Source organism: Pipistrellus hanaki (assembly GCF_964339955.1).
Source record: "Pipistrellus hanaki genome assembly, chromosome: 5".
Taxonomy (NCBI): Eukaryota; Metazoa; Chordata; class Mammalia; order Chiroptera; family Vespertilionidae; genus Pipistrellus; species Pipistrellus hanaki.
This window is the reverse complement of record NC_140507.1, coordinates 74,732,732-74,757,740: the sequence shown is the minus strand read 5'-3', so window position 1 is coordinate 74,757,740 and position 25,009 is coordinate 74,732,732. Positions and strand designations below refer to the sequence as shown.

Below are 25,009 nucleotides of genomic sequence, written 5' to 3'. Positions count from 1 at the left end.
TATATACACATATAATACCTTAATAAAAAAAAATGGGGGAAAATGGAACAAGCATTACTAAGAAAGAAACTTAAAAATAGATTCAGGAGGCTCCAAGCAAAGTGGGCCTCTGTACAACTTGTGCCTCAGTTCTCAGAGCTGTTATTAAGTTGCTAACCTGTTGCTAAACTCAGCTAAAGGCGGAGCCATAAACATCCTGGAACCACAGGGAAACTCCCAGTTCTACCTCCTCCCTTGGTATGGAAACTAACCAGGCCTGGGAAGACTTCCCCTTTAGGGGTTTTGTCTGTATAGACCCTGCCTCTCTTTCTTCTCCCAATTTAGGTTGATATCTAAGTAACCTGTGTCTCCAGGGCTGCCACTCCTTTTGCTCAAATAAATGCTTTTCGTTTTTCGTCACAGTCTGCATTTAATGTTGGTTGGTAAAACAGACCATGGCCAAACCATCTTTCAAAATGGAACTCTGGCCCAGTCTTCGGTAACCGCTCCAAGAAGCCCAGCTATAAGGGAAGTAGCCACTGACTCAAATCAACCAGGACTCGGTTAATAATCGGCAGCCTCCCTCATTTCTGCCCTTGATTCCAGCTTAGGACCAAAAGTAGAAAGCCAGTGTGTGCCGTAGACCCCTACAAGGTCCCCCTGCTCACCACCTCTGATCCAGGCACACCTGAGGCTTCCGTTTTCACTTCTATCCAGCTTTCCCTCCTCCGCCTGCTTCTGGAACTAATAAATTGATGACCTGACTCCTTTCCTATAGCAATCTCTGGAGAAACAGCCTTTACTGTTCTCATCTAGGTGATCTCATCTGGGTATTTCCACTCGATGCCTCTGGGAAATTGGACTCAAGACAGGTGCCCTGTTATGGGTTGAACTGTACCCTACCCGCAAAGATAGGTGGAAGCCCTAATCCCCAGCACCTCGGATCTTATTTGGAGACGTAGTCTTTGCCGAGGTGATCACATTAAAATGGGGTCAATGGAGTTGGGCCCTGATCCAGGATGATTGGTGTCCTTATAAGAAGAGGCCGTCAGCCACAAAGAGACCGGCATGCACAGCGGGAAGACGATGTGAGGACACAGGAAGCATACAGACATCTACAGGCGAAGAAAAGCCTGGGGCTACCCCGTAGTTGGTGAGAAAACTGGGACAGATCCTTCCCCAAGGCCTTCAGAGGGAGCTTGGCCAGCCAACGCCTTGATTTCAGAGATCCAGCCTGCCTCCAGCACTGAGACAACAAAACCCCACTGTTCTTAGCTACCCTGTGTTTGATCGTTTGTTCTGGCAGCTCTAGGAGAGGAATAACATGACCCTGGAAAATCAGATAGGGGTCAGAGCAAAACCCTCTGGAGGAACACAGCTACAAGAATTTCTAAGGTTTAGATTGGCCGCATATGAGCTCATAACTAACAATGACAAGCGACACAAGGAAACAAGCCACCAGGAGTGACAAAGATCATCTCGCAAGATTGTAGAATCTGGGTTGGTGTCAAGGAAGAGAGAGATGGTTGTTGCTCAGCCTCCCTCGGATGCCCGGATTGCCAGGGATGTGGAGGAGGAAATTGAGGGGGCTGAGGGGGAGGTTGGGCTAAGGTTACAAAGTCTCACTGATGCAAGATGAGGATTTCCTCAGATCTAATCTACAGCATGGTGACTGTAGTTAACAATATCTTGTTGCATTCCTAAAATTTACTGAAAGGGTAGGTCTTAAATGTTTGCACCTGCTATTTTCAACAACATGGATAGATCTTGAGAGTTATTGGGCTGATGAAATAAGTCACACGGAAAAGGACAAATGCCTATGATTTCACTCAGAGGTAGAATATAAAACAAAAGTAACCAACCAGAAAAACAAAACAAAAACAAACTCTATGATAACAGAATGGTAGTTACCAGAGGGTAAGAAGGGCGGGAGAGAGGGCAAATTGGGTAAATGAGGACAAATACATGTAATGAAAAGAAACCAGACTTTTGTGAGCATGCAATAGAGTACACCAATGTCATCTATACTAATAAAAGGGTAATATGCTAATGAGACCAGGTCAACCGGACATCTTCCAGATGTCCGACTGCCTTCTGGACAAAGCAACGGTAGCGGGGACTGAGGTAGAGACGGTTAGGGGTGATCAGGCCGGCAGGGGAGCAAGCAGTTAGGTGTGATCAGGCCAGCAAGAGAGGGCAGTTGGGGACGATCAGGCAGGCAGGCAGGCAAGTGGTTAGGAGACAGTGATCCTGGATTGTGAGAGAGATGTCGGATATCCCTTGAGGGGGCCCAGATTGAAGAGGATACAGGCTGAGCTGAGGAACACACCCTTCTGTGCATGAATTTCATGCACAGGAGGGGGTGTTATAATAATACACCTGAAATGTATATACAGCACAACCAATGCTATGACAATAAATTTAACTTTAAAAAAAGGAAAAAAAAATGGTAACTATGTGAGGTGATAGAAATGTTCATTACCTTGATGGTGGTGATCATTTTTCAAGACATACTTGTAAGTCAACGTTTCAAGTTGTTCACCGTAAGCTTATACTTTTTATGCCAGTTATACTTCAATAAAGCTGAGAAAAACCCTTCTCTACCTTTTCCTTCATTCAACATTTGTGCTCAGAAGAAATTAATAGACCCATTTTGCTGAAACGCAAAGGACAAAGAAGACTGTGGTCCCTCCCAGGGGATGAGCATGCTGCATTAAAAAAATTTAAAAAAAAAAAAAAATCACGAGCCAAAGACATTCCATTCCAGCTTGGAAGTCTCAAGAATCAAGGATCAGAAGGGAGAACGTTTGAGAGGAATACGTGACCTCGGCTCTGCAACTCCTGCGGGCACTCCCTGATCTCCAGGTTCAGTCCCTCCTCCAGAGCCCACAGCCCCAAGCAACTTGCTTACCAGTATGATGGCGCACACAGGCCCCAGGAAACTCCAGATGAACCCTGTCTCGGTATTCAACCAGCAGCTAAGGAGAGAAACAGGAGGAGTCAGTGCTTGCCTCAGTCTTTACCTTCAAGTTAACTACTCCAGCCAAGTGTAGAAGATTGGGAGATGAGATTGAGATAAAAATTTTTTTTTTTTTTTTTTTTTTTAAATCTCATGATGGGGCAGGTGGCATTTCAGTTTTCTTTGGACTCCAGCAAGTCCTCTATCTGACCTCCTTCCTGAGTAAGTGTTCCTGAAATGCTCACTTAGTGCCGTGAGAAGAGGCCCTTCTCAATGCAGAACCTTTTCATCGCTTTTCCCTCTTTTCAGGTCTCCCCATGGCGCACCTCGTCCTTCAAATGTCAGCTCAAAAGTCACCTCCTCAGAGAAGCCACTCCTGACTGTTCCTTACTAACTATACTGTCCCTGCTCCTGGTCCCGCTCTGGCAAAGCTTGCTGCCTTTTTTTATGGCATCTATTTGGATCATAAATATCATGTTCAGCTTGTGGACTGGCCGATTGCCCGCCTTCCCCTACTAGACTATGAGCTGCTTGAGAATTTAGACTTTAAATGCCTGTTCATCTCTGAATACCCAGAGCTGCTATGGACACGGCGTTCCATAACTATTTGTTGAAAGAAAGGACCTTGCCATTTGCAGCAACACAGATGAAGCCTGAGGGCATGACACTAAGTGAGATAAGTTGGACAGAGAAAGGTGAAGGATGTCACCTATATGTGGAGCCTTAAAGGGGAAAAACAAGCTCACAGACACAGAGAACAGATAGGTGGCTGCCAGATGTGGGAGTGGGGTGGAGGTGAGAGAAATGGGTGAAGGAGGTCAAAAGATGCAAGCTGTCAGTTATAAAATTAACTAGTCCTGGGGATGTAGTGTATAGCATGGTAACTATAGTTCATAATGTTGTCTATTTTAAAAAATATATTTTATTGATTTTTTACAGAGAGGAAGAGAGAGGGATAGAGAGTTAAAAACATAGATGAGAATCATTGATCAGCTGCCTCTTGCACACATCCTACTGGGGATGTGCCCACAACCAAGGTACATGCCCTTGCCCGGAATCGAACCCTGGACCTTCTAGTCTGCAGACTGATGCTCTATCCATTGAGCCAAACTCGTTTCAGCCATAATGTTGTCTATTTTAAAGTTGCTAGAAGAGTACGTGTTAATGAACAAAAAAAAAAAAAAAAAAAAAAAAGGAAAGTTCTCACAAGTGAAAAGTGTGTAACTAGGTGAGAGAATGGATGTTAGCTAGATTACTGTGGTGATCATTTCACAATATATAGAAATCTTTTCTCGATATGCTGCCTTTATTAAACGTGCACCTCCACAGTCAAAACATAAACCAGGCGTCACATGAGAGCATACTATTCTGGTTTACAAATGGCATTGACACATTCTCCAGAAACATACTGACATTCTGCTCCAAATGTATGTTGGATTTCCAAAACCCACCCACTTCCAGTGTGTATGCCACATGGGTATGTTGGATTGCACCCTGTGCTGTCAGGATGGACAGTCTAGTTCCTGGAATCCAGGGAAAGCTGGCCTATTGAGGCAACTGATTGCTGTGACCACTGGAAAACATAAGACTTTCCGGTGACTTGGGGGTGTATTAGCTGTAAGAGAACATTCCATTTTGTTCGCAGTGATCCATATGGGGCGTGACAGGTAATTAGGGAATCAGAGCTTATAACAGACTTCTATTAGATAAAGCCCTTTTATCACTTCCTTCAATCTCCTGAATTACTCCATAGTAGCTATAATTGTTTTATGATTTCCTCTGAATGGTCAATTAGCAGTGATTGGCCTGTCTCCCCTTTCCCCTAGCAATAGCGCAGACATAGTCATTCGATTAAATTGTTCTTTCTTTTTGAAACTCTACCGAGAGACTGGGGGATGAGATCCTGTGGCATCCTTAGCAGTTTTGGTGGTAGACGGGATTGAGTCTTGGACAAAGTGGGGCCGAGCGGTCTCCTCTGCTCTTTCATTGCCCTGTGCTCTGCAAAGCTAACTCTTTTCAGAAAGCCTGGAGGATGCCGAGCAGCTTTTGATGAATGCAAGGCTTGCTTTACTATAGGGGTGTCGAACTCAATCAGAGAAGGGGCCAAAATCTAAAATCCAGCCTAAATTGCGGGCCGAATGGTTTACTGAACAGTCATAAACTGACAATGTCATAAACTGACAGGGGAGTGCAGTGATGACAGCGCGGTGCGGGCCACATTGCAAGGCCTGGCGGGCTGGATTTGGCCCACGGGCCTTGTGTTTGACACATGTGCTTTACTAAATACTTGTACGGCCTTTCCTGCTATGAACTGGTCACTCTATAACTGTGTGCAGTGAATGGACAGTGGTGTGGACCTTTAGAGGTCACACAAAGATCTGGAACCTTTCCGTTTTCAGTGGTCACTGCTTATGCCTCCCGGGACTGTGTATGGCGCTCTCAGTTGAGTCTAATAATACAAAGGAATTACTTGGCTTTCGGTGGCAGGGTATGCTTCTCTTGGTAAGCACATTAAGAAGGGATCCTACAGTAGACACTGTGACAGAAGATTTTTGGAAATGTCTATCGGTGCTTAGAAATTAAGGTTTTCAAGCTAGAATGACCTGGGCTATGAGGAGATGGACAGATTCTTTCTGGAACAAAAACATCCATCATTCAAAATTATTATCATATGTAAAAACTGTGCATAGTTTTATTTGATTCTGGATGAGTTGTTTTTGTGTGTGTGGTTTTTTTTTTTTATGTCCTTCTTGGAGATTCCAGTGAGAATTGCACTTAAATAGTGGAGGAAGGAAATATGCTTGCTGTCTCCTGCTCTTATGAAAAAAAACCAATGACAACAACAACAAAAAACAACAACAAAAATCTATATGAGAAAAACAAGATGTGGTGTTTGTCCCAGCCTGCTTTTTCTTGACTTCATATTCTTGGCCTTCACGGTTGTAAAGTAAGTAAAAGCAGAAAACTAAAAAAAGGGTTACGTGGTCATAAGAATCTTAACAAAATGTCAACCTAAGTAATAGGACACAGGGACTTTGTCAGAGGGCAGGTTTGCTATGGCTCTGAACTTGGCCTCCTCAAACAGTAGAACTCTACTGCCCTGGGAGTCAAGTTTGACAACCACATGGTCTTTCCTGGCGCTGAGTTTCCAGTAGCAGAGGAACAAAGGCAGGAAAATGTTCACACCCAGTCAGGACCAACCACTTAGGCAAATACTGGCTACTTCCCTGTGGGCTCTGCTTCTCTGCCTGCCGGCCTCGGGGCATTAGCCTAACAGCACTGGAGACTGTTCTCCTGGGAGCAGCCCCATCCAAGGGCTGATGGGAGGGAGCTGGTGGGTAAATGTGCCGGCTCCCTCCCCCTTGGGTGGGATAACGGTGGTGCACACCCTGCACTGTCTCCCCTTGGTACCTTTGGTATTAAACCCGGTGTCCCCAGCAGGACCTGCTCCTGAATTCACTCTGTGTCCGTTCCTACTCCTCCCTGTCTCACTTCCCCACCCCCTTCCTCGTGCTTTGAGATAATCTCAAATTCTTGTCACTGATGCCTTCCTTTCCAAAACTTTCCCAAACCACCTACAAGCGTTATCCAAATTCCATGCCCACCCCAGTCTCCCCTGTCTTCTCCCTGCCCAGTCTGTTCTTCAAACACACCTCAAGCTCTCCCCCGTGGGCAAACTTTCGTCCTCATCGATGTTGCTATCCGCTTTCCTCTTTGCCGTGTGCCTTCCAGCAGAGCTTTTAAGAAAGACCCAGCTCCTGCCTTCTCCAGGCAGCCTTCCCTGGACTTTCCAGCTTTCAGAGGCCATCAGCCTCTGGTCTGTGCTGGGCTTATCCTACCTGCTTATCCTACCTTGCATGGTCACCATCTCCTGACATGACAGTCAGGCCTGAACTCAGCTTGGATGCTTCCAAGTTGTGTGACCCGGGCAATTTCTGCAACTGTCCTGAGCCTCGATTTCCTCTGCAGCCACCACTTATGAAGTTGTTACTCCATGTTGGTTTGGTCTGGGCTGCCATGTACAGCAGCACAGGTTGTGCACTGCACAGACCCAGCGTACGATGTCTCCGTGCATGATGGAGACGCTTCCATTTAACACGGGATGTTGGTTGGGAAGCACCGGCGATAGCAGGGTGGTGAAGCTTATGGGGCTTAGGTTACGATAGGTGCTCACTGAGTGTGAGTTCCTTTTCCTCGACTCTTATCCTACCCCCTCACCTGAAGTGGAAACCATCATAAGGCAGGAGGGAAACCCGGATCACTGAACACCCCAAACACAGCTCAGCAGCGTGCCTACAGCATGGGGTGATAAGCAGAGACCCCGGGATTGGAAAGGCCCCGATCCAGGTCCTCACATGCCCCCTCTCACTGTCCTAGGGAGAAAGGTTTTCTGAGCCCATTTCCTCGTCTGTAAACTGAAGTAGCAGCACTCCCTCAGGGCCTGTCAGAGAACATAGGAAACAACACAAAAAGTGAGTTTCCGTCTCTGCTCTGTCCACCTCCCCCTTGTCCTAGAAGTCACCTGATTTTGTCCTCAAAGTGGATTCAGTCTTTTACTTACAAAACCGTGTCTGTGAAAGCATGAGTTTGGTATTCTGGCCATTTTTTTTTCCTACTTACTTACAAAATAAATACTTTTTAAAGTCAGCACGTACCAGCATACTGCCTAAAATGATCTCCCATAGAAACGTGGTAAACACACCTCACTTAGGACAGACCATATCATAACAGCGATGTGAACCGCGACGTGAGTAATGCTTGGCTCTGTGCCAGGCCCTGCTTTAGATTTTTGCAGATAACAACTCGCTTCACCCTCACAACAGCGCCCTGATGTCACACGGCTCTTCGCCCCCACTGCACAGGTCAGGACACGGAAGCACCGCTAGGAGGGAGTGGAGCCAAGACTCGAACCCAAGAGAGTAGACTCCAGAGTCCATGATTTGAAAACTGTGCAACCACGCCCTGACCGGGGAGCTCAGTTGGTTGGAGCATCGACCCACACACCAAAAGGCTGTAGGTTCGATTCCGGGTCAAGGCAAATACCTAGGTTGCGGGTTGGATCCCTGGTCGGGGCCTGTATGGGAGGCAACTGATTGCTATCTCTCTCTCTCACATCAATGTTTCTCTCTCTGTCTCTCTCTCTCTCTCTCTCTCTCTCTCTCTCTCTCTCTCTCTCTGTCTCTCTCCCTCCCTCCCTCCCTCCCTCCCTCTTCCTCTCTCAAATCAATTAAAAAACATACAGTTGCTGAAACCGGTTTGGCTCAGTGACTAGAGCATCAGCCTGCGGACTCAAGGGTCCCAGATTCGATTGCAGTCAAGGGCATGTACCTTTTTTTGCAGGCAGTGGGGGATATGCAGGAGGCAGCTGATGGATGTTTCTCTCTGAACGATGTTTCTAACTCTCTATCTCTCTCCCTTCCTCTCTGTAAAAAAATCAATAAAATATATTTAAAACAAAACATACAGTCAAGTCCACTGTGTACATCACCACCATTTACCTAGACTCCAGCGCAAACAGGAGCCCCTGGCTCTGCGCATGCGCACCCTGTGCTGCTGTCCGCGGCAGCCCCAAGAGCATCGGTATACAAAAAGCACCCTGACTGGTAGCCACGCTCCTGATAATGTCATCGCTCTTCCTGTGGCCCACGTCACGATCACCGTGAACCCCGGCAGCAGGGTCTTCAGGGAGGGAGGGGAGCTCACCGGTTATGCATCCCGTAGCCCTGCAGCTGCACGCCGGCGGAGATGGCCACCACCAGCCCCGGGAGCCCGTAGCCAAAGGCGCAGAGGTACCCCATCTTGACGTTGCGGGAGTTGAAGTAGTTCACCACCTTCAGGTTCCTGACCATGAGGAAGAGCATCACGGCCTCCACCAGCATCCAGAAGAAGCAGGCGAGGAAGAGGTAGTGCAGCAAGCCCGCGATGACGGAGCAGCCTGTCTGAGAGGAGAAGCGCGTGCACTCAGGACTCCCCGCCCCCTTCCCAAGGGCCAGGGTCAGAGGAAGAGGGCAGGAGAGGGACTACTTTGATGGGCATTCCCCAAACACAGTCCATGCACTGGCTCTTTCATTCATTCATTCATTCATTCCACAAATATTTATGAGAGAGTCTCCATCATGGGCTGTGCCAGCCCTGTGGTGGGGTGACCCATCGCCCTGGTTTGCCTGGGACTGAGTTTTCCCAGGACATGTGACTGTCGATGCTAACACTGGGAGCATTTGGGGTAAAAACGGGTAGAGGGTCCCCCACTTTAGGAGATGACTGACGATATGGGGGCGGGAGGTTTACAAACTACAGCTGCTGGACCGACTGCCTGTCTTATAAGTAACGTTTCAGGGGCACACAGCCACGCCCACTTATGTGTCCTCTAGGGCTGTTTTCAGACTAAGACAGCAGATGTGAGTAGTTGCAGCAGAAATAGTAGGATCCGGTAAAGCCGATTGTATCCTATCTGGGTCTTTATAGAAGCTTGCCCAGTGCTGGCCTATGATGGGAGTGAGGTGCAGCTACCAGCATTTCGTCCCCAACGGGACTGGGAAGCCAAGCATCCCGCAGGGAGAGGGGGAGCTCTACACAAAGCATGGTCACCCGCCCAAAATGTCAAGAGTGCTGCTTGGGAGAAACTCCGAGAGCCTCCTTTGTTTCGGACACAGATCTGGGGGTCAACGGGCCAAAGTTCTTGGTCTCACCGGGCACATAATCTACTGGCAAAAGCAGATACACAATGAAACAATAAATAGTCAATATGGCTTCAAGTAAGTGCTGAGTAGAAATGCAACATGGAGTGGTAAGCTGAGTGTCTCCGCTGTAGCCTTATTAATGGCTGTAATGCTATTGCCGGTTATTTTCTGTCTTGGGGAAGGGGGTGCTGTTCTGTGTGTTGCAACATCCCTGGCCTCCACTCATGAGATGCCAGCAGTACCCTTTCCCAGTGGTGACAGTCAATAATGTTTCCAGATAGTGCTAAATGTCCCCCAGGGGGGGCAGAATCATCCCAGGTGATTAAGAATCAACCAATGGCTTAAAGAGTCAGAGGAGGGACCGCCACCATATATAATATGATCAGGGAGTCAACCAGAGAAGGTACTGGAGGATGAGTACTCTGAAGAGGGCATAGCACTTGCAAAGGTCCTGAGGTGGGAACTACTATAGAGGGAGTTGGGTAGGGATGAGCGGAGGCAGATGTGGAGACCATGGGGCTGGATGGGGGCCTAGCCGGAGGGATGTGAGACCTGGTTGGAGGTCTTGTCTATGCCGGTGAGGAAGAGCAACTTGGCCAAGAAGAGGCACACGCAGAGGTGCAGGTGGAGGTAGGTGTTGCGGTTGCGGATGGCACGACACAGCAGGAATGTGGCGATGGCCAAGAGGAGGCACACCAGGGAGATGATCATGCCCACGTAGCTAATGACGTGCAAGGAGAAATCCATCTGTCGGGAAAAAGATACTCCACTCAGACAGAGAAAAATATTCTGCTGGGCAGGAAATGGGATGATGCAGACCCCTGACTTGGGCAGAACGAGCTTGGGGAACTTTTCTTTCTCTGACATCAGCGTCAACGAGATATTGCTCTCACCATTCTTCGGTATCTATAAGCATCCATCAGCACCATTCCCACCCCTGTCCCATTCCCCACTCCACATATTATCGATACTAAGGCAGGATGTCTACAAACTACATTTCCCAGAATCTCTTGGGGCTAAGGTCCTGGATGTCTTTCAGGTTCTCCCATGTGGTGCATGCATGGAAGTCTGGGAAGACAGAGACCAGCTTTCTGCAGTCAGGCGTGAGCTGTGGCTGGACACCGCAGTCCAACGGTCCCGTTTTTAATTCTAATAGATGGGGAGTGGCCTGAGAGCAGCAATTTTTATCTTCTGATTGCAGCAGCAAAGGGGTGCTCCTGAAGCCAAAATCCAAGTAGCAGCTCCCTGACTTCAACTGCTCCATCTCTTCCTGGGAGCACCTAGTTCCCTGTGTTCAATCCCTCTCCTGCTTGGAAAACCTAGAGCGGCTCCTGTGCCCTGCACTGAACCAGGACCGGCACCAGCTTCCGGGAGTGGAAATGACAAGCTGAGTCCTTCCCATAAACCATTATTCACCAATCATTTTAAACGAATTTTAAACTTATTCCAGTGCCCTCTGTGTATCAAAGATTGGTAAGGTGTGCCAGGTACCATCTCATGAGCTCCTCTGGACAGCATGGTGACACCGTAGCTAGAAAAACCGTCTACAATTCTGCTGGTTTCTACTTGTATGAACACGAACAAGACACTTAATAGCTCTGTGCCTTCATTTCTTCATCTATTCAAAAGGGGATACCAGTCGTCACTACCTTATAGGATCGTTTTAAGATTTTAGGAGCATTCAATGAAAATAGTGAGATTACTCACAACTGTGCCACAAGCATATGACGTGTTGTGGAAGTGATAGTTGTCATTTTTTTCTTATTCTCAATTTTGAGATGTAGGAACTGGGTTCAGGCTCAGAGAGGCTAAGTGATTTGCCCAAGGAAACATAGCCAGGATGTGAAGGAGATAGGAGGTAAAACTAGGTCTGTCTTGCTTCTCTTACATCCAATGCATTGTATTTCTCTAAATAGCATTCAGGGCCCTCCTGGCAGAAAACTGAACCTCAGATATGGCAAGATAGGCAAGGATACTCACCACGGCACTAAGGAGGTTGTCTTTCCTGTGTGTCAAATCTCCCAGCTCACCAAGTCTCATTTCATGCTCTATTACCTTCCTGATCAATCTCCAGCTCTCACTGATACACCTGAATTCCCACAGCCTCTTGCAGCATTTACATAATTTAGTGCAAAGGGACCACTGGATCCAGAGTTCAAATCCCACCTCCACCAATTACAAGCTTCATGATTAGGCCGACTGCTGAGCCTCAGCCTCCCACCCTATCACATGGGCCTAAAACTAACAAGTTAAAATAAAGGGTCCAGTACATAGAAGGTGCTCATTAAATAGAACCTGTGATTGGTATTGTGTCTGCACCTATTTAGGGTAATTTCTTGTTTGGTATATGAGTGTCCTGGCTTCCCAAGCAGATCATGAATTCTCTCTGTCCCCATGGCTCACTCACATAACACACACCATGAGGGGCACACTCCGATGTTGAGTCAATTTCTCCCAATCAGGAGTGGGGAACCAGAGCACAGGGTGTCAGCACTGACCGTGAGCTCCCCGGATGCCATGATGATGGCCAGGTTCGCCAGTCGATGGCAGCTGCAGACAGTATGCGTCTCGGAGGCTTCCAGGACCTCACAGCCAGATGGTGTCCACCTGCCGCTCCCCATGTCTGTGCTCCAGGAAACACAGATGGGCCTCTCAAACTTCTGCTTTGGCTGAAAATGCAAAGACTCTTGGTCACCTGAGAGCCCTCTTGAATGGTCTCAATGTCATAATTTAAGAGTCATTTGGGGCAAGAAGATGCAGGGTTGTCCTGTAGGGAGTGGATGGAAATGCTGATATTTCCATGTGCAGTGATGAAAAGAAATGTCCTGGATGCCAGATCTGTCTCTACCCCTGGCTTGGTCATAGCTAATGTAAATAAAGTCCCGTGTATATTCCTGTATCAACGTTACATCATCTAAACTAAGTCTTACTGGTTGAGGAAAGGAAGAACACCACATAGAGAGATAAGAGCTCAGCCCTGGCCAGGTGGCTTGGTTGATTGGAGCATCGTCCTGCACACCAAAAGGTTTCAGATTCCATTCCTGGTCAGGGCACATACCTAGGTTTTGGGTTTGATCCCTGGTCAGGACATGTTATGGGAGGCAACTGATTGATGTTCCTCTCTCATCTTGATCTCTCTAGAAACAAAAAGAAGTAGAAGAGCCCTAACTGGTTTAGCTAGTGAATAAAGTGTCGGCCTGTGAACTGAAGGGTCCCAGGTTCAATTCTGGTCAAAGGCATGTACCTTGGTTGCGGGCACATCCCCAGGGGGAAGTGTGCAGGAGGCAGCTGAACAATGTTTCTATCTCATCCATGTTTCTAACTCTTTATCCCTCTTCCTCTCTGTAAAAAAATTATATATATATATATATATATATATATATATATATATATATATATATATATATATATATATATTTTTTTTTTTTAAGTAGAAGAGCTCATTCTTCTAAATGGGCTTGTGTTGCTCATCATTGGGTTCCTATGAGAAATGAGAGTCAAGCCTGTCAATCAGTGGGTGGGGGCCCAGTGAGGACCTCTTCACAAACCTCGATGTTCTCCAGAGTGTAGATGACTGGCTCAGAGAACCCTTCTTTCTTCTCCCCCGTCATGACGCCCCCAATGATGCGAGAATTCATCTTCAACTTCCTCTTGGAGTTGGTCAAGGGGGTCTGAGGGTCTTGAAAGAAGCTCTCATCGAGCACAGACTCCATACCCGCAAAGGAAACCAAAGCCACCCCAGTGGTTCCTGCAAGTCCCCCAAGAGCAAAAAAATGAATAAATAAAAAGAATCGTTTGCTCAGTAGGCATCACAGACACAGGTATGCTTCAGTACCCTGTACATCTCTGCACCGTCACTGGCCTGCTCTGAGAATTGACACACCAGTGGATTTCCCAGTGACTCTCAGCAGAACCATGAAATAATAATAATAATAAAATTTTAAAAATCCCAAGATGCCATCACCTGGACAAATCTGGGCAACCTTCACAAAATAAATTTGAATTTGTACTTTTAAAGGGACGGTTTGACTAAGCAATGGGAACTAACGTCCCTCCCACGCTTTTGGTTATTCTCATTCAGTCTCTTGGGTGGTCTCAATGTTGATGGTCTCCAGGGATGTGTCCTAGGCCTTCCCCCGTGCCCTTCAGAGAGCACATACTAGTAGATCAGAGGGTGGCTGACAATGGCCAACAAGCCAATCGAGCCATTGCTTTGGGATGGTGGGGCTGTTTGTTTGTTTTTTCTAAATAAAAGTTGTATTGCAACATAGCCACACCCATTTCTTTACGTATTGACCTATTGCCTATGAATGCTTTTGCACCACAATGGCAGAGTTAAATAATTGGGACAGAGACTGTAATGTCCTCAACGCCTAGAACAATTACCAACCAGCCCTCTACAGGGATAGCCTGCCAACACCGATACAAACTGGCACTGGCACTGGCACTAGGAGGACAGTAGGAGCCACATGTGTGATTTTAAATTGTCCAGTGATCACATTTTAGGAAAGGGAAAAAAAACAGGTGAAATTGATTATAATAATTTTTAACTCACATGCAATCAATATAAACAACTACCGTGTTTCCCCGAAAATAAGACATCCTCCAAAAATAAGACCTAGTGCATGGAAAGATAAGACATCCCCTGAAAATAAGACTTAGCGCAACTTTGGGAGAAAAAATTAATATAAGACACTGTCTTATTTTTGGGGAAACAGGGTAGTAATAAGATATTTCATATCTTTTTTTTTTTTTTTTTTACCAAGCCTTTGGAATTGGTATATATTTTACAGCTTTACCACATTTCAAGTGCTCAATGACCAAATGTGGCCAGGAGCTGCTGCATTGGAGAGGGAAGCTCTCGATCCTAAAGCAGTATTATGAGAGTATTTATTTCATGTCCGATTTCCCTAGCAGATGAAAAGCTCCATGAGGCCATGGACTGTTTCTACCTCCACCATCAGGAGTCCCTCAGTGTCTGGCACAGGTCTTGGGGCGTAGGAAGTGATCAATTCATATCTGCTGATTGAACGCACCCAAACCACCCTCCTTGACTCTCACAAGCTGGTCTGTACCTGTAGATTCAGATTCCTCAATTGTAGAACAGCCAATCTTCATCTCATCCCCTTTGGCTTTCAAGTTGAAGATCACATTCTCTTCCTCGCATTCTTCCTTGATAACTTTGCTCTGGATATCTAAAAGGAGAAAGGAAAGCTTTGCATGACCTCGCCCAGAAAGCGGGTCGATTTGGGTTTCGGACACAGGTTCGCATCCCTGGTTGCAAGCCAAGGAGAGAACAGAAAGGCCAGTTGGTCCTGGGCATGCATTGGAGCCCCTTCGTGAACGATAGTGGGAGCAGCAAACATGAGCAGCCCTGTCGGAGCTCTAAGAGCGAGCTCTCACATGGGAGGGGATGCATAAGAGAAAGACGGGGCTGAAGTCAACAGTGATGAAGTCTACAGTGTTGGAACACTCCTGCTACTCCAAATTTAGATGAGTTTTCCAAAGACAAAGAGAACAGGAAGGGACTGGGGTAAGCCCAGTCTGTGGACCAGGGCTCAGGTTCTGCAGTCAGATGACGTGACCTGGGAGGTCCTGCTCTGCTGCTCACCAGCTGTGTAAACCTGAGCAAAGTCTTAACCTCTCTGAACCTCAGGCCTCTCCCATGGAGCATGGCCATAAGTACAGGACTCTTCATGAAAACACAATACATAATGGAACCAGAGGAGCCCTTTAAAAATCTAAACGATGCCAAGCCTGTTCCCAGACTCTCTAATTCTGCCCCCCAGCTTACTTCCAATAAAATCCTGCATCCCTACATTGATCTACAAAACCTGCCTCTCCCTTTTCTGACTCCTTCTCCTGCAGCTATCACTGCCCTCTCCTCCACATCAGCCACGCTGGCCTTCTTAGTGTTCCCTGAACTCGCCAAATATTCCCACATTTGCTCTTTCTTCAAATATAGGGTGTCCCCCAAAATATATACACACACTGAACAATTATAAAGGCAGTGTTTATTAAAATACATTTCATTTTCAAAAAACAGCTCTCTACAGTTAAAGTGTGCAAACATTTTTTAGGATACCCCATATTTACTTGGCTCCCTTCCCTCAGGTCCCTGCCCCACTGGGACTTCCCCTAACCACGCTGTGTAAGACAGCAGCACTCCCCCTCATCCTGACCCTCTCTAGCCTCCTTATCCTGCTGCGTTTTTTCTCTGTAGCACTAGCTCTATCTGGCATACAGATGTCTGTTTGTCTGACTCAACTCACTAAAATATAAGATTCATGAGGCCAGTTTTGTTCACTACTGGTAGCAGTCTACCAAGTACTATATTTCCACATCTCGGCCTCCCAGGCACCTATCAGGTTAGAAATTCCGAAGGTTGTGTGACTGATCCTCAGACGAGTACCATGAGTGGGGCACTGCTATAAAAGGTCCACAGCACTCAGGATTCTCAAGTGGTCACAGATCACATATGTTTAGGGTGTATCAGTTAGGAGAGGATCAGTTAGGCCTCAGTAACAAACAACCCCAAATCTTAGTGGATTAAAAATAACAATAATTCCCCGTCAACGCATTGACTTGGGATGGTGTTCTGTTTTGTCATTACATTGAGACCTGCACGGATGGAGAAACTGTGATCTGAAGCATGAACTGTCGGTAGGGCAGAGGGAAAGAAAGCTCTGGAAGGTCTCATACTGGCAACTATTCCAGCGTGATCAGGACTAGTCACAAAATCCCACCTAACTCCAAGGCAGAAAGTACCGTCCTACCATGGGCCCATGTAAACACAACAAGTGACTATCATCCCTTAACACCTGGCATAGAGCAGCATTCGCATGTCCTTATTGAGTGAATTAAGGACACACTCCAAATGCAGTGCCTGGCAACACACACACACGTGTACACAGCACTCAATCCATGAGAAATGCTGATAATATGATTAGAGTTGCTTTGCTATAAGTTCAAAGGTTTGAAACAGTTGGGAAAATGGCATATAGAGAATCACATTGCCGAAGTTACTGCTCAAAATCAGCACCCAGGTGTGACCTTGCCATGAAGGATATGTCCTACCCAAGTGTTCCGTCTGAATAGTCTGACTGTCATTCATGGAGGGTTTCAGAAAAGCTGCCAACGTGGTGCTTTCCACACTCTCCAGTAAGACAGTGGCCAGCGTGGAGGTCTCGTCTTTGGTGAAGTTGGACCACGTGGATGTTTGTTCAAGCACAGAGGCAAAGCTCTCAGCCGTACTCTGCAAAGGAAAAGGGTGCTTGCTTGCTTTTTCTCTTCCTCTCTCCTCTCTCTGTCTGTCTCTCAGTCTCTCTGCCTCTCTTTCTCTCTGTTTTTTCTGTGTGTCTCTTCTCTCTCATCCATGAAATAGCAACTGTCCTCTCTCATCAAGAGAGTGTTTTACAGCCCTAGCCTTGTTTTGCTCAGTGGCTAGAGCATTGGCTGGTGGACTGAAGGGTCCTAGGTTTGATTCCAGTCAAGGGCACATTCCTCAATTACAGGCTTAATCCCCGGCCCAGTCGGGGCAAGTGGGAAACAACCAATTAATGTATCTCTCACACATGTATGTTTCTCTCTGACATCGATGTTTCTTTCTGTCTCTCCCCATCTCTTTCACTCTCTCTAAAAACCAATGGGAAAATATCCTCAAGTGAGGATAAAATAAAATAATTTTAAAAGAGTAATCCAATCCCCTATTTTAAAAAAAAATAGATGAGTGGATAAGCAAGCTATGGCCCAGCCATACAAGAGAATATTACTCAGCCATGAAAAGGAGTGAGGCGCTGAAGCCGGTTTGGCTCAGTGGTAGAGCGTTGGTCTGTGGACTGAAAGGTCCTAGGTTCGATTCAGGTCAAGGCATGTATATTGGTTGCGGGCACATCCCCGGTAGGGGGTGTGCAAGAGGCAGCTAGTCGATGTTTCTCTCTCATCGCCATTTCTAGCTCTCTATCTCTCTCCCTTCCTCTCTGTAAAAAATCAATAAAATATATTTTAAAAAAAAAGAAAGAAAGAAAGAAAAGGAGTGAGGCACTGACCCTCACTGCAGCACGGATGGACCTTGCACACAGGATGCTCAGTGAGAGAAACCAGACACAAAGGCCATACCATGTGTGATTCCATTCATGTGACATGTCCAGAGCAGGCATATCCATAGGGACAGAAAGTGGATTAGTGATTGCTGGGTGGAGGGGATGAGGATAGATGTTAATGCAGTTTCCTTTTGGATGGTAAGGATGTTCTAGAACTATAGTGGTGATGTTGGCTCAACCATGTGAATGTGCTAAATGTCACTAATAGTTTCCCCAAAAAGGACAGGGAGCTATCGATAAACACAACATTAACAACTCTCAGAGGCACTGTGCTAAGTGAAAAAAGCCAGGCGCGAAGGGCTGCATACTGTGTGACCCCATTTATATGATGTTTTAAAAAGATAAATATATAACGACAGAACAGATCAGGGATTTATCGAGCCTAGTGGTGGACAGAGTATGCGACTATAAAGGGGAAGCCCAAGGAAGTTTGGGGGTGAGGGGTGGGGAATTAGAACTGTTCTGTATTCTGATTGTAGTGGTAGTACACCCATCTACTCAGGTAATAATAAAACATGTAAAATTGTCCAGAAAAGGGCAATTCTGCTGTATGTTAATTTTTATTGCTTTGTTCTTTTTCTTTTTTCTTCTTTTTATTATTTTTTTTTTTACTTTATAACTTTTCAAATCTCACAACTTCCAAAAATTAAACGTGAACTCAAGATCAATTATAAAGAGGACTTCCTGTACCCCTGAGATATTCAAAACATGAAATACAATTACAACGGAGTCCTTACCTTCAGAGAAACGGCAGTGGTCTTATTTGCACAGTTCTTATCCAGGACGCTGAAGGTGGCATTCATGAGTGCACAAAATGAAACCTGTGCCCAGAAGGAAGAACGCTCATGAGCATTGATCTGTCCCTCCCCCAAGCATTCAAGGTACAGACTGGGCCTCCAAGTCCACTGCATGGGGTGGCTGGCCCTCAGTCCCTGAGGCGTCATGAGTCCCTAGAATCCTCAAAGAAATACAAACTTACCCTATGATCCAAACTGGAGCCACAGCACTTTTCTCTTCCATGAATTAAACATCAGACACACATGAAAGCAGAACATCACGGTGTGGTGAAAATATGGGGAGATGTGTGAAAAAAAAAAAATCAGTGGCTGAATACTTACATCTTCCAGCTCCACTGCTGCTCCCACTTGGCAGAGCAGGACCTGTTTGTTGTTGGGGATCACATCTTCTTTACACTTGAAGGGAACTCCTAGGAATAGCACAAACGCAACCAAATCAGGCTTAACCGCAGCAAGATAATGACTGAAGCCAGTCTGATTATGCCACGCCCTGCTTCAAGTCCAACCACTGCCATGTTCTACAACAGTGGAAACAAGCAAGCTCTACTCTACCACACAGGGATCCTGGGATGTTCTATAAAGCTCCCAAACAAACAAATCTAAGCAAGGTATTGCCTAGGAATATATGCAAGGGGAGAAATCTTTATTTAAGTAGGATAATTAACACAAGTTCAGAGCGATTCCCTCTGGGGCAGAGACAGGGGTATGGAATGGGGAAGAAGGAAGGACATCGATGATATTCTACTTATGTCGACAAGGCCCCAGGTAGATTCATTTTATTGCTTCCATGTAAGTTATATTTTTAACATCCCAAATAATCCACAATTCTTAAAAATATGTTTTATTTATTTTTTTACAGAGAGGAAGGGAGAGGAATAGAGTGTCAGAATCATTGATGAGAAAGAAACATCAACCAGCTGCCTCCTGCACACCTTCTACTGGGGATGTGCCCACAACCAAGGAACATGCCCTTGACCAGAATTGAACCTGGAACCCTTGCATTTGCAGGCCAACGTTCTGTCCACTGAGCCAAACCGGTTAGGGCCAAAATAATCCATAATTTAACATTTTTAAACCTCTTATGGTTTCCCATTGTTCTTGACAAAGAAAACTGCAAAATTGTTTGCATGGCCCACAATATCCTACAGTGTCTGACCGCCCCTCACCTTCTCAGATACAGCTAATGCAATTTCTCTTACCCTTTCTCTGTGTTAGCCTCAAGGCCTTTGCATGTGACCTTCAGCCTTCATCTGGAAAATTCCTACTCTTCCTTCAAGCTCCAGCTGAAATGCTATTTTCCCAAAGCATATGAAATAGCCTATTAGTCATTCCAAAATGTTCTAAGATTTTTCAATGGTCACATTCATCATAGTCATTAAATAATTATTTATGTGCTCTCTACTTTTCCCCCTAGGCTATAAGCTATGTGAGGGTAAGTATCATATCCATCATGTCCAGGACTAAATTCTCAGTGTATGGGTCAGTTTGATTCATTAACTAATTAACCTATGCTCCAAAAATAATGTATTGAATGAGTGAATGAATGAATGAATGAATAAAGAGAGAACATGTGGATGAGGTGAAAGTAAGAAAAAGATCCAGAGGTTGGGCAGAGTGAGCAAGACACAGATTCCATTGCCAAGACACACAAGGAGATGATTACGTTTGCAGCTGAAGTTGCCATATTTCCAGGAGCCTTCTGGCTTCGGACGAAAGCCCACATTGCAGCCACAGCTGTAGGAGCCCAGGGCATTGGTGCAGACAGAATTGGGGCCACATGGTGATGGATCTTGCACACACTCATCAATATCTGCAAAGAACTCGAGAATATCAAACAACCAAAGGAACAAGGAGATGCTTTTCGTCCAGGGATGTTCACACAACCCTCCAGTTACCTCTACATTCCACCCCTTGCTCTGTGAAGTTCAGACGCCCATTGCTTGGTGCAAAGCCAGGGTGACAGGTACAAAAGTAGCTCCCAAGGGTATTGGTACATGTTGCATTGAAAGGGCACGTATCCGGGCACTCATCAATATCTGTGTAGTAAAGAAAGGGCATGAAGCAGAGTTGGCCAATAATCCAACAAAAGTAATGCTTCCCATTCTAAAAACAAAGGAGTGGTCATTTAAATAATGGCAGCCCAACCAGGAACTACATTTCCCAGAATCCTTGGCATCTGGGCGGGACCATGTAGTAACCCATCCCAATATTCTTTGAACATTGTTTCTGTTAACTAGCATATAACTTCAGATAAACAGCCTATTTGCTTAAGAATTCTAGGAATTAACTTCAAAAGAAGCAGAGCCCAACCTCAGTGGTTCTCAACCTTTCTAATGCTGCAACCTTTTAATACAGATCCTCATGTTGTGGTGACCCCCAACCATAAAATTATTTTTGTTGCTATGATTGGGGGTCACCACAACATGAGGGAGGAACTGTATTAAAGGGTCGTGGCATTAGAAAAGTTGAGAACCACTGCATGATCTTCCAGCCCTGGGAGATTTGCTGACCTTCAATCAGTTATCTGATCAGATTGTGCTGACTTGCATGTTGTTCCTTCAATGGAGAACTCTGAACCCCTTCCTTCCGATTTCTTTGTTCTGCTCTGTTTTTGTTTGTTTGGTTGGTTGGTTATTTGATTAGGCTTTGTATTTCCTCTTCTCTCCTTACAAAAACCACATCCTGCGTCCAATTATTAAGATGGTCTTTGCAATGTAAGTGCACCATCTTCTCAGGCTGCCAGCTCTTGAATAAACCTACTTCCCTTTCACCAAATCTTGTCTCTTCATTATTGGCTTTCCAGTGGCAGGCAGGTGAACCTGGGTTAGGTATCAGTGTGAAGAGTCTTCACTCATGGAATGTGAAAAAGTATGACATTTGTCACTTCTGGGCCAATATGACCAAGAAGTGGGTGTGCCTTCTCTCTCTTGCCCCACCACTGGCTGGGACCAGGGGTTCCAAGGTCCTAAGGGATAGAAAAACCAAGAGATTCAAGGAGGTGGGAGCCCTACTATCACCTTGTGGAGGAAGGCTGCCCATCAGCCCCATATATCCATATTGGATTATTATGAGCATAAAAAATTTCTAAGTTAAGCTAGTGGTTCTCAGCTGGGGGCAATTTGCTTTTCCAGGGAACACTGGGCAATGTCTGGAGACATGTTTTATTGTCAAGACTGGGGGAGGGGGTGCTACTTGGATTTAGTAGGTAAAAGCCAAACACACTGCCAAACATCTGCCATGTACAGGACAGCACCCCACAACAAAGAACTATCAAGCCCAAAAAGTCAATAGTACAGAGGCTGAGAAACCCTATCCTAACAAATACAGAGTGGTGTCAGGGCACTGTGGCAACACAGGGTTACCGCTCTTTCTGAGGGTTTCTAAGCCACAGAGAATATATGGAATTTAATGTCCTAGAAAAAATAATTAGGAGGGAGGCAACAACATCTCCATGTAAAGTCACAAAACATGAAGAATCGCCCTAGCTGGTTTGGCTCTGTGGTTGGAGCATCAGCCCTCAGACTGAAGGGTCGAAGTTTCTATTCCAGTCAAGGGCATGTACCTCAGTTGCAGGCTGGACCCAGTCTGGACACGTGTGGAATGCAACTAATCGATGTGTCTTTCTCACATAGATGTTTTTCTCTCCCTTTCTTTCCCCCTCCCTTCCACTCTCTAAAATTCAAAGGGGGAAAAAAAATCCTCAGGTGACAACAAAAGAAAAAATAAAATAAAATAAAAAGAATAAATAAGCAGCATCCACTAGTCACTGAAGCAGGTATGTGGCACACTACACTAGACATTACCATGGAGAGCCAGGACAAGAAGTCCTTCTGATACAAATGTAGACTAATTTGGAGTCATCAAAGTGGCCCTCAGCTGAAAGCATGGGGAAGTGGTTTTCCTCTTGGTGTTACAGAAACTTCTCTAACCAAAGATTGAGCTTCCCATTTTCAGATATATTGAAGCCTTGTCAGAAGTAGCAGGGAGGGAATTTATATTTTGCATATTGAGCTGGACTAGTGCATGATTTTCAAAACGTTTGGGCCAAGAGAACCTTTGTCCCTGTGAAGTGAAACTTGAGTCGGTAAGACAAATGAAAGAGGTGATCATGTGACGAAAAGTGGGGTGGAAGCCCATGGTTTGGCTTTCTTGCCTTTGATCGGGATTCTGAATAGGCTCTCAGGAGCCATTGGAGCTGTATTACTCTCTCTAAGGTCCCTTTTGATTTTATCGCTCTACTGTTCTCTTCTAACAATGTCAGCATCTAGTGTAGATCAATAAGAAGAAATAGATCAATAAGATCAATAGCTGTTTCTAATTAAAAGAGGCATGATTTCCCCTGGGGGTTGAAGAATATAAAATGTGTTCTGCAGTGCAGTCGATACACTGAGGACAGCCTCCATCAACCCTTTCACTTCCTGTATGCATCGGAAATATTCCCTCCCAATGATCCTTCAGAGGGATGGGTGTTTATTTCTCTTTCCTCTGAACCTAGGCTGTGACCAATAAAAAGTGCTAGAAAACTGCTGAGCCCAGGCCTTATGAGAACTGGCATTTCTGCTTTCTGCCCCTTTGACGGTTCCTTCTTGGAGACCAGTAGCCATTTCATGAGGAAGCCTAAGCAGCCATGTGGAAAGGCCCATGATGATCATTAGGGGCCCAAATAAGCTCCCAGCCAGAGACAACCACCAACTACCAGCCACATAAACAAGGCCATTATGGATCTGCCAGCCATCCTCAGAAAACCCATGTGGTCAACCTGTAAAATCACGAGCAAGAACAAAGGGTTATTGTTATATGCTATTGCATTTCAGGGTCATTTGACAACCATTGAGAAGTCCTCCTCATGGCTGGGAGAATTACCTGTACATTTGAAAGCCTCTGGTTGCTTGGGGGTCCATAAATGAGGCGAAATGAACCCAGGCAGGCAGGAGCAATTGTATTCTCCCGGGATGTTGGTGCAGATAGCATTGGGACCACAAAGAGTCGAGTTTCTGGAACATTCATTCACATCTAAGCAGAAAATTGATCTAAGTCAGTGATCGGCAAACTCATTAGTCACCAGAGCCAAATATCAACAGTACAACGATTGAAATTTCTTTTGAGAGCCAATTTTTTTAAACTTAAACTTCTTCTAACACCACTTCTTCAAAGTAGACTTGCCCAGGCCATGGTATTTTGTGGAAGAGCCACACTCAAGGGGCCAAAGAGCCTCATGTGGCTCGCGAGCTGCAGTTTGTGGACCATGGGTCTAAGTCATAAAGATGAAGAATGCTGAGGCTATAACAGTAGTACACAGCCCACCAGGGACAGAGCCAAGGGATTTTCCTGACCCTGTCTCACCTTCTTACACACGTTTTCATCGCTATGGAGGGAAGTATTCAAATGCATGTCTATAACCTAAGCAACCAGAGGCTCCCCATGGCTCAGGGTAAGACCCCAAACTCCTCATTAGAACCAATGAGACCCTGAGAGCCTGCTCCCAGCTAAGCTCACCTCTCTCATCTTCTGCTTCTACTCCCTGTATAACAAGGGATCCAGATTTGTTGATTACCCATAAGTTCATGAATACTCTTCTCTCTCATCTGTGTTCCCTCAGAACTCAAGCTCATTCACTTCTTCTTTCCCTGGTGAATACCAGCCCCTCTCCAAGGAATCATATATTATCCTATATGATAAAAGCCTAATATGCTAAGTGTCTGGTCATCTGTTCAACCAATAAAAGTGTAATATGCTAATGATATGCTAAGCCTGCTCAACCACTCGCTATGATGTGTACTGACCACCAAGAGGCAGACCCTCTGACCGGCAGGTTAGCTTGCTGCTGGGGTCTTGCCATCTGGCCATCATGTGCCAGACACACCATGGAGCCCTCCCATGGTCCCTCCCCAGCTGGCCAACCTCCCATGACCCTCCCTGGCCCTGATCATGCACTGGTGGGGTCCTTCAGCCTGGCCTGTGCCCTCTCCCAATCTGGGACCCCTCAGAAGATGTTGGAGAGCCAGTTTCAGCTTGATCCCACAGACCACACCAAGGGACCCCACTGGTGCACGAATTCGTGCACTGGGCCTCTAGTTAATAATAATAACAACTAAGATGTATCAGAGTGGAGGACTGGAGGACAGGACATCTTGGGTGTGAAGCCACCCTGAGGCATAGTTCAGATGCTGACCCTCCTAACTCCTTGGAAGAGTGACTCCACCACAATGGAGGCTCCATTTCCTCATCCGTAAAATATCACCAACACTACCAAAGAGGTCACATATGGAAGAGCTTAGGGCCTTGGTTGAGATCCTGCTCCAGGCCTTTGTACCCTTCCCCAGATACCCAATATCTCCCTCCCTCGGTGTCTTCAGATCTTTCTCAAATATCCACTTCTCGCTGTAGCTTTTGCTCTAATAAAATTAGAAACCCACTCCAGCACTCTCTATCTGCCTTCCCTGCCTTATTTGTCTTCATCTCCTTTAACTATTCCAGACACACAATACATGC

The 25,009-nt window shown here is 45.9% G+C and overlaps 1 protein-coding gene across 1 annotated transcript in view; it reads right to left on the bottom strand.

Annotated features, from left to right (window-relative positions):
* Window positions 1-25,009, bottom strand: part of ADGRE1 (adhesion G protein-coupled receptor E1) — a 54,658-nt gene that overhangs the window by 12,977 nt on the left and 16,672 nt on the right. Inside the window, exons 8-19 of the mRNA XM_084884669.1 lie at window positions 23,381-23,530; window positions 20,413-20,553; window positions 20,181-20,327; window positions 18,839-18,927; window positions 18,458-18,541; window positions 16,696-16,873; window positions 14,694-14,813; window positions 13,167-13,366; window positions 12,117-12,287; window positions 10,171-10,365; window positions 8,642-8,877; window positions 2,891-2,957 (exon numbers count right to left, since the gene is read on the bottom strand). Coding sequence (XP_084740795.1) covers window positions 2,891-2,957; window positions 8,642-8,877; window positions 10,171-10,365; window positions 12,117-12,287; window positions 13,167-13,366; window positions 14,694-14,813; window positions 16,696-16,873; window positions 18,458-18,541; window positions 18,839-18,927; window positions 20,181-20,327; window positions 20,413-20,553; window positions 23,381-23,530 — 1,778 coding nt within the window. The remainder of the gene's footprint in view (window positions 1-2,890; window positions 2,958-8,641; window positions 8,878-10,170; window positions 10,366-12,116; window positions 12,288-13,166; window positions 13,367-14,693; window positions 14,814-16,695; window positions 16,874-18,457; window positions 18,542-18,838; window positions 18,928-20,180; window positions 20,328-20,412; window positions 20,554-23,380; window positions 23,531-25,009) is intronic.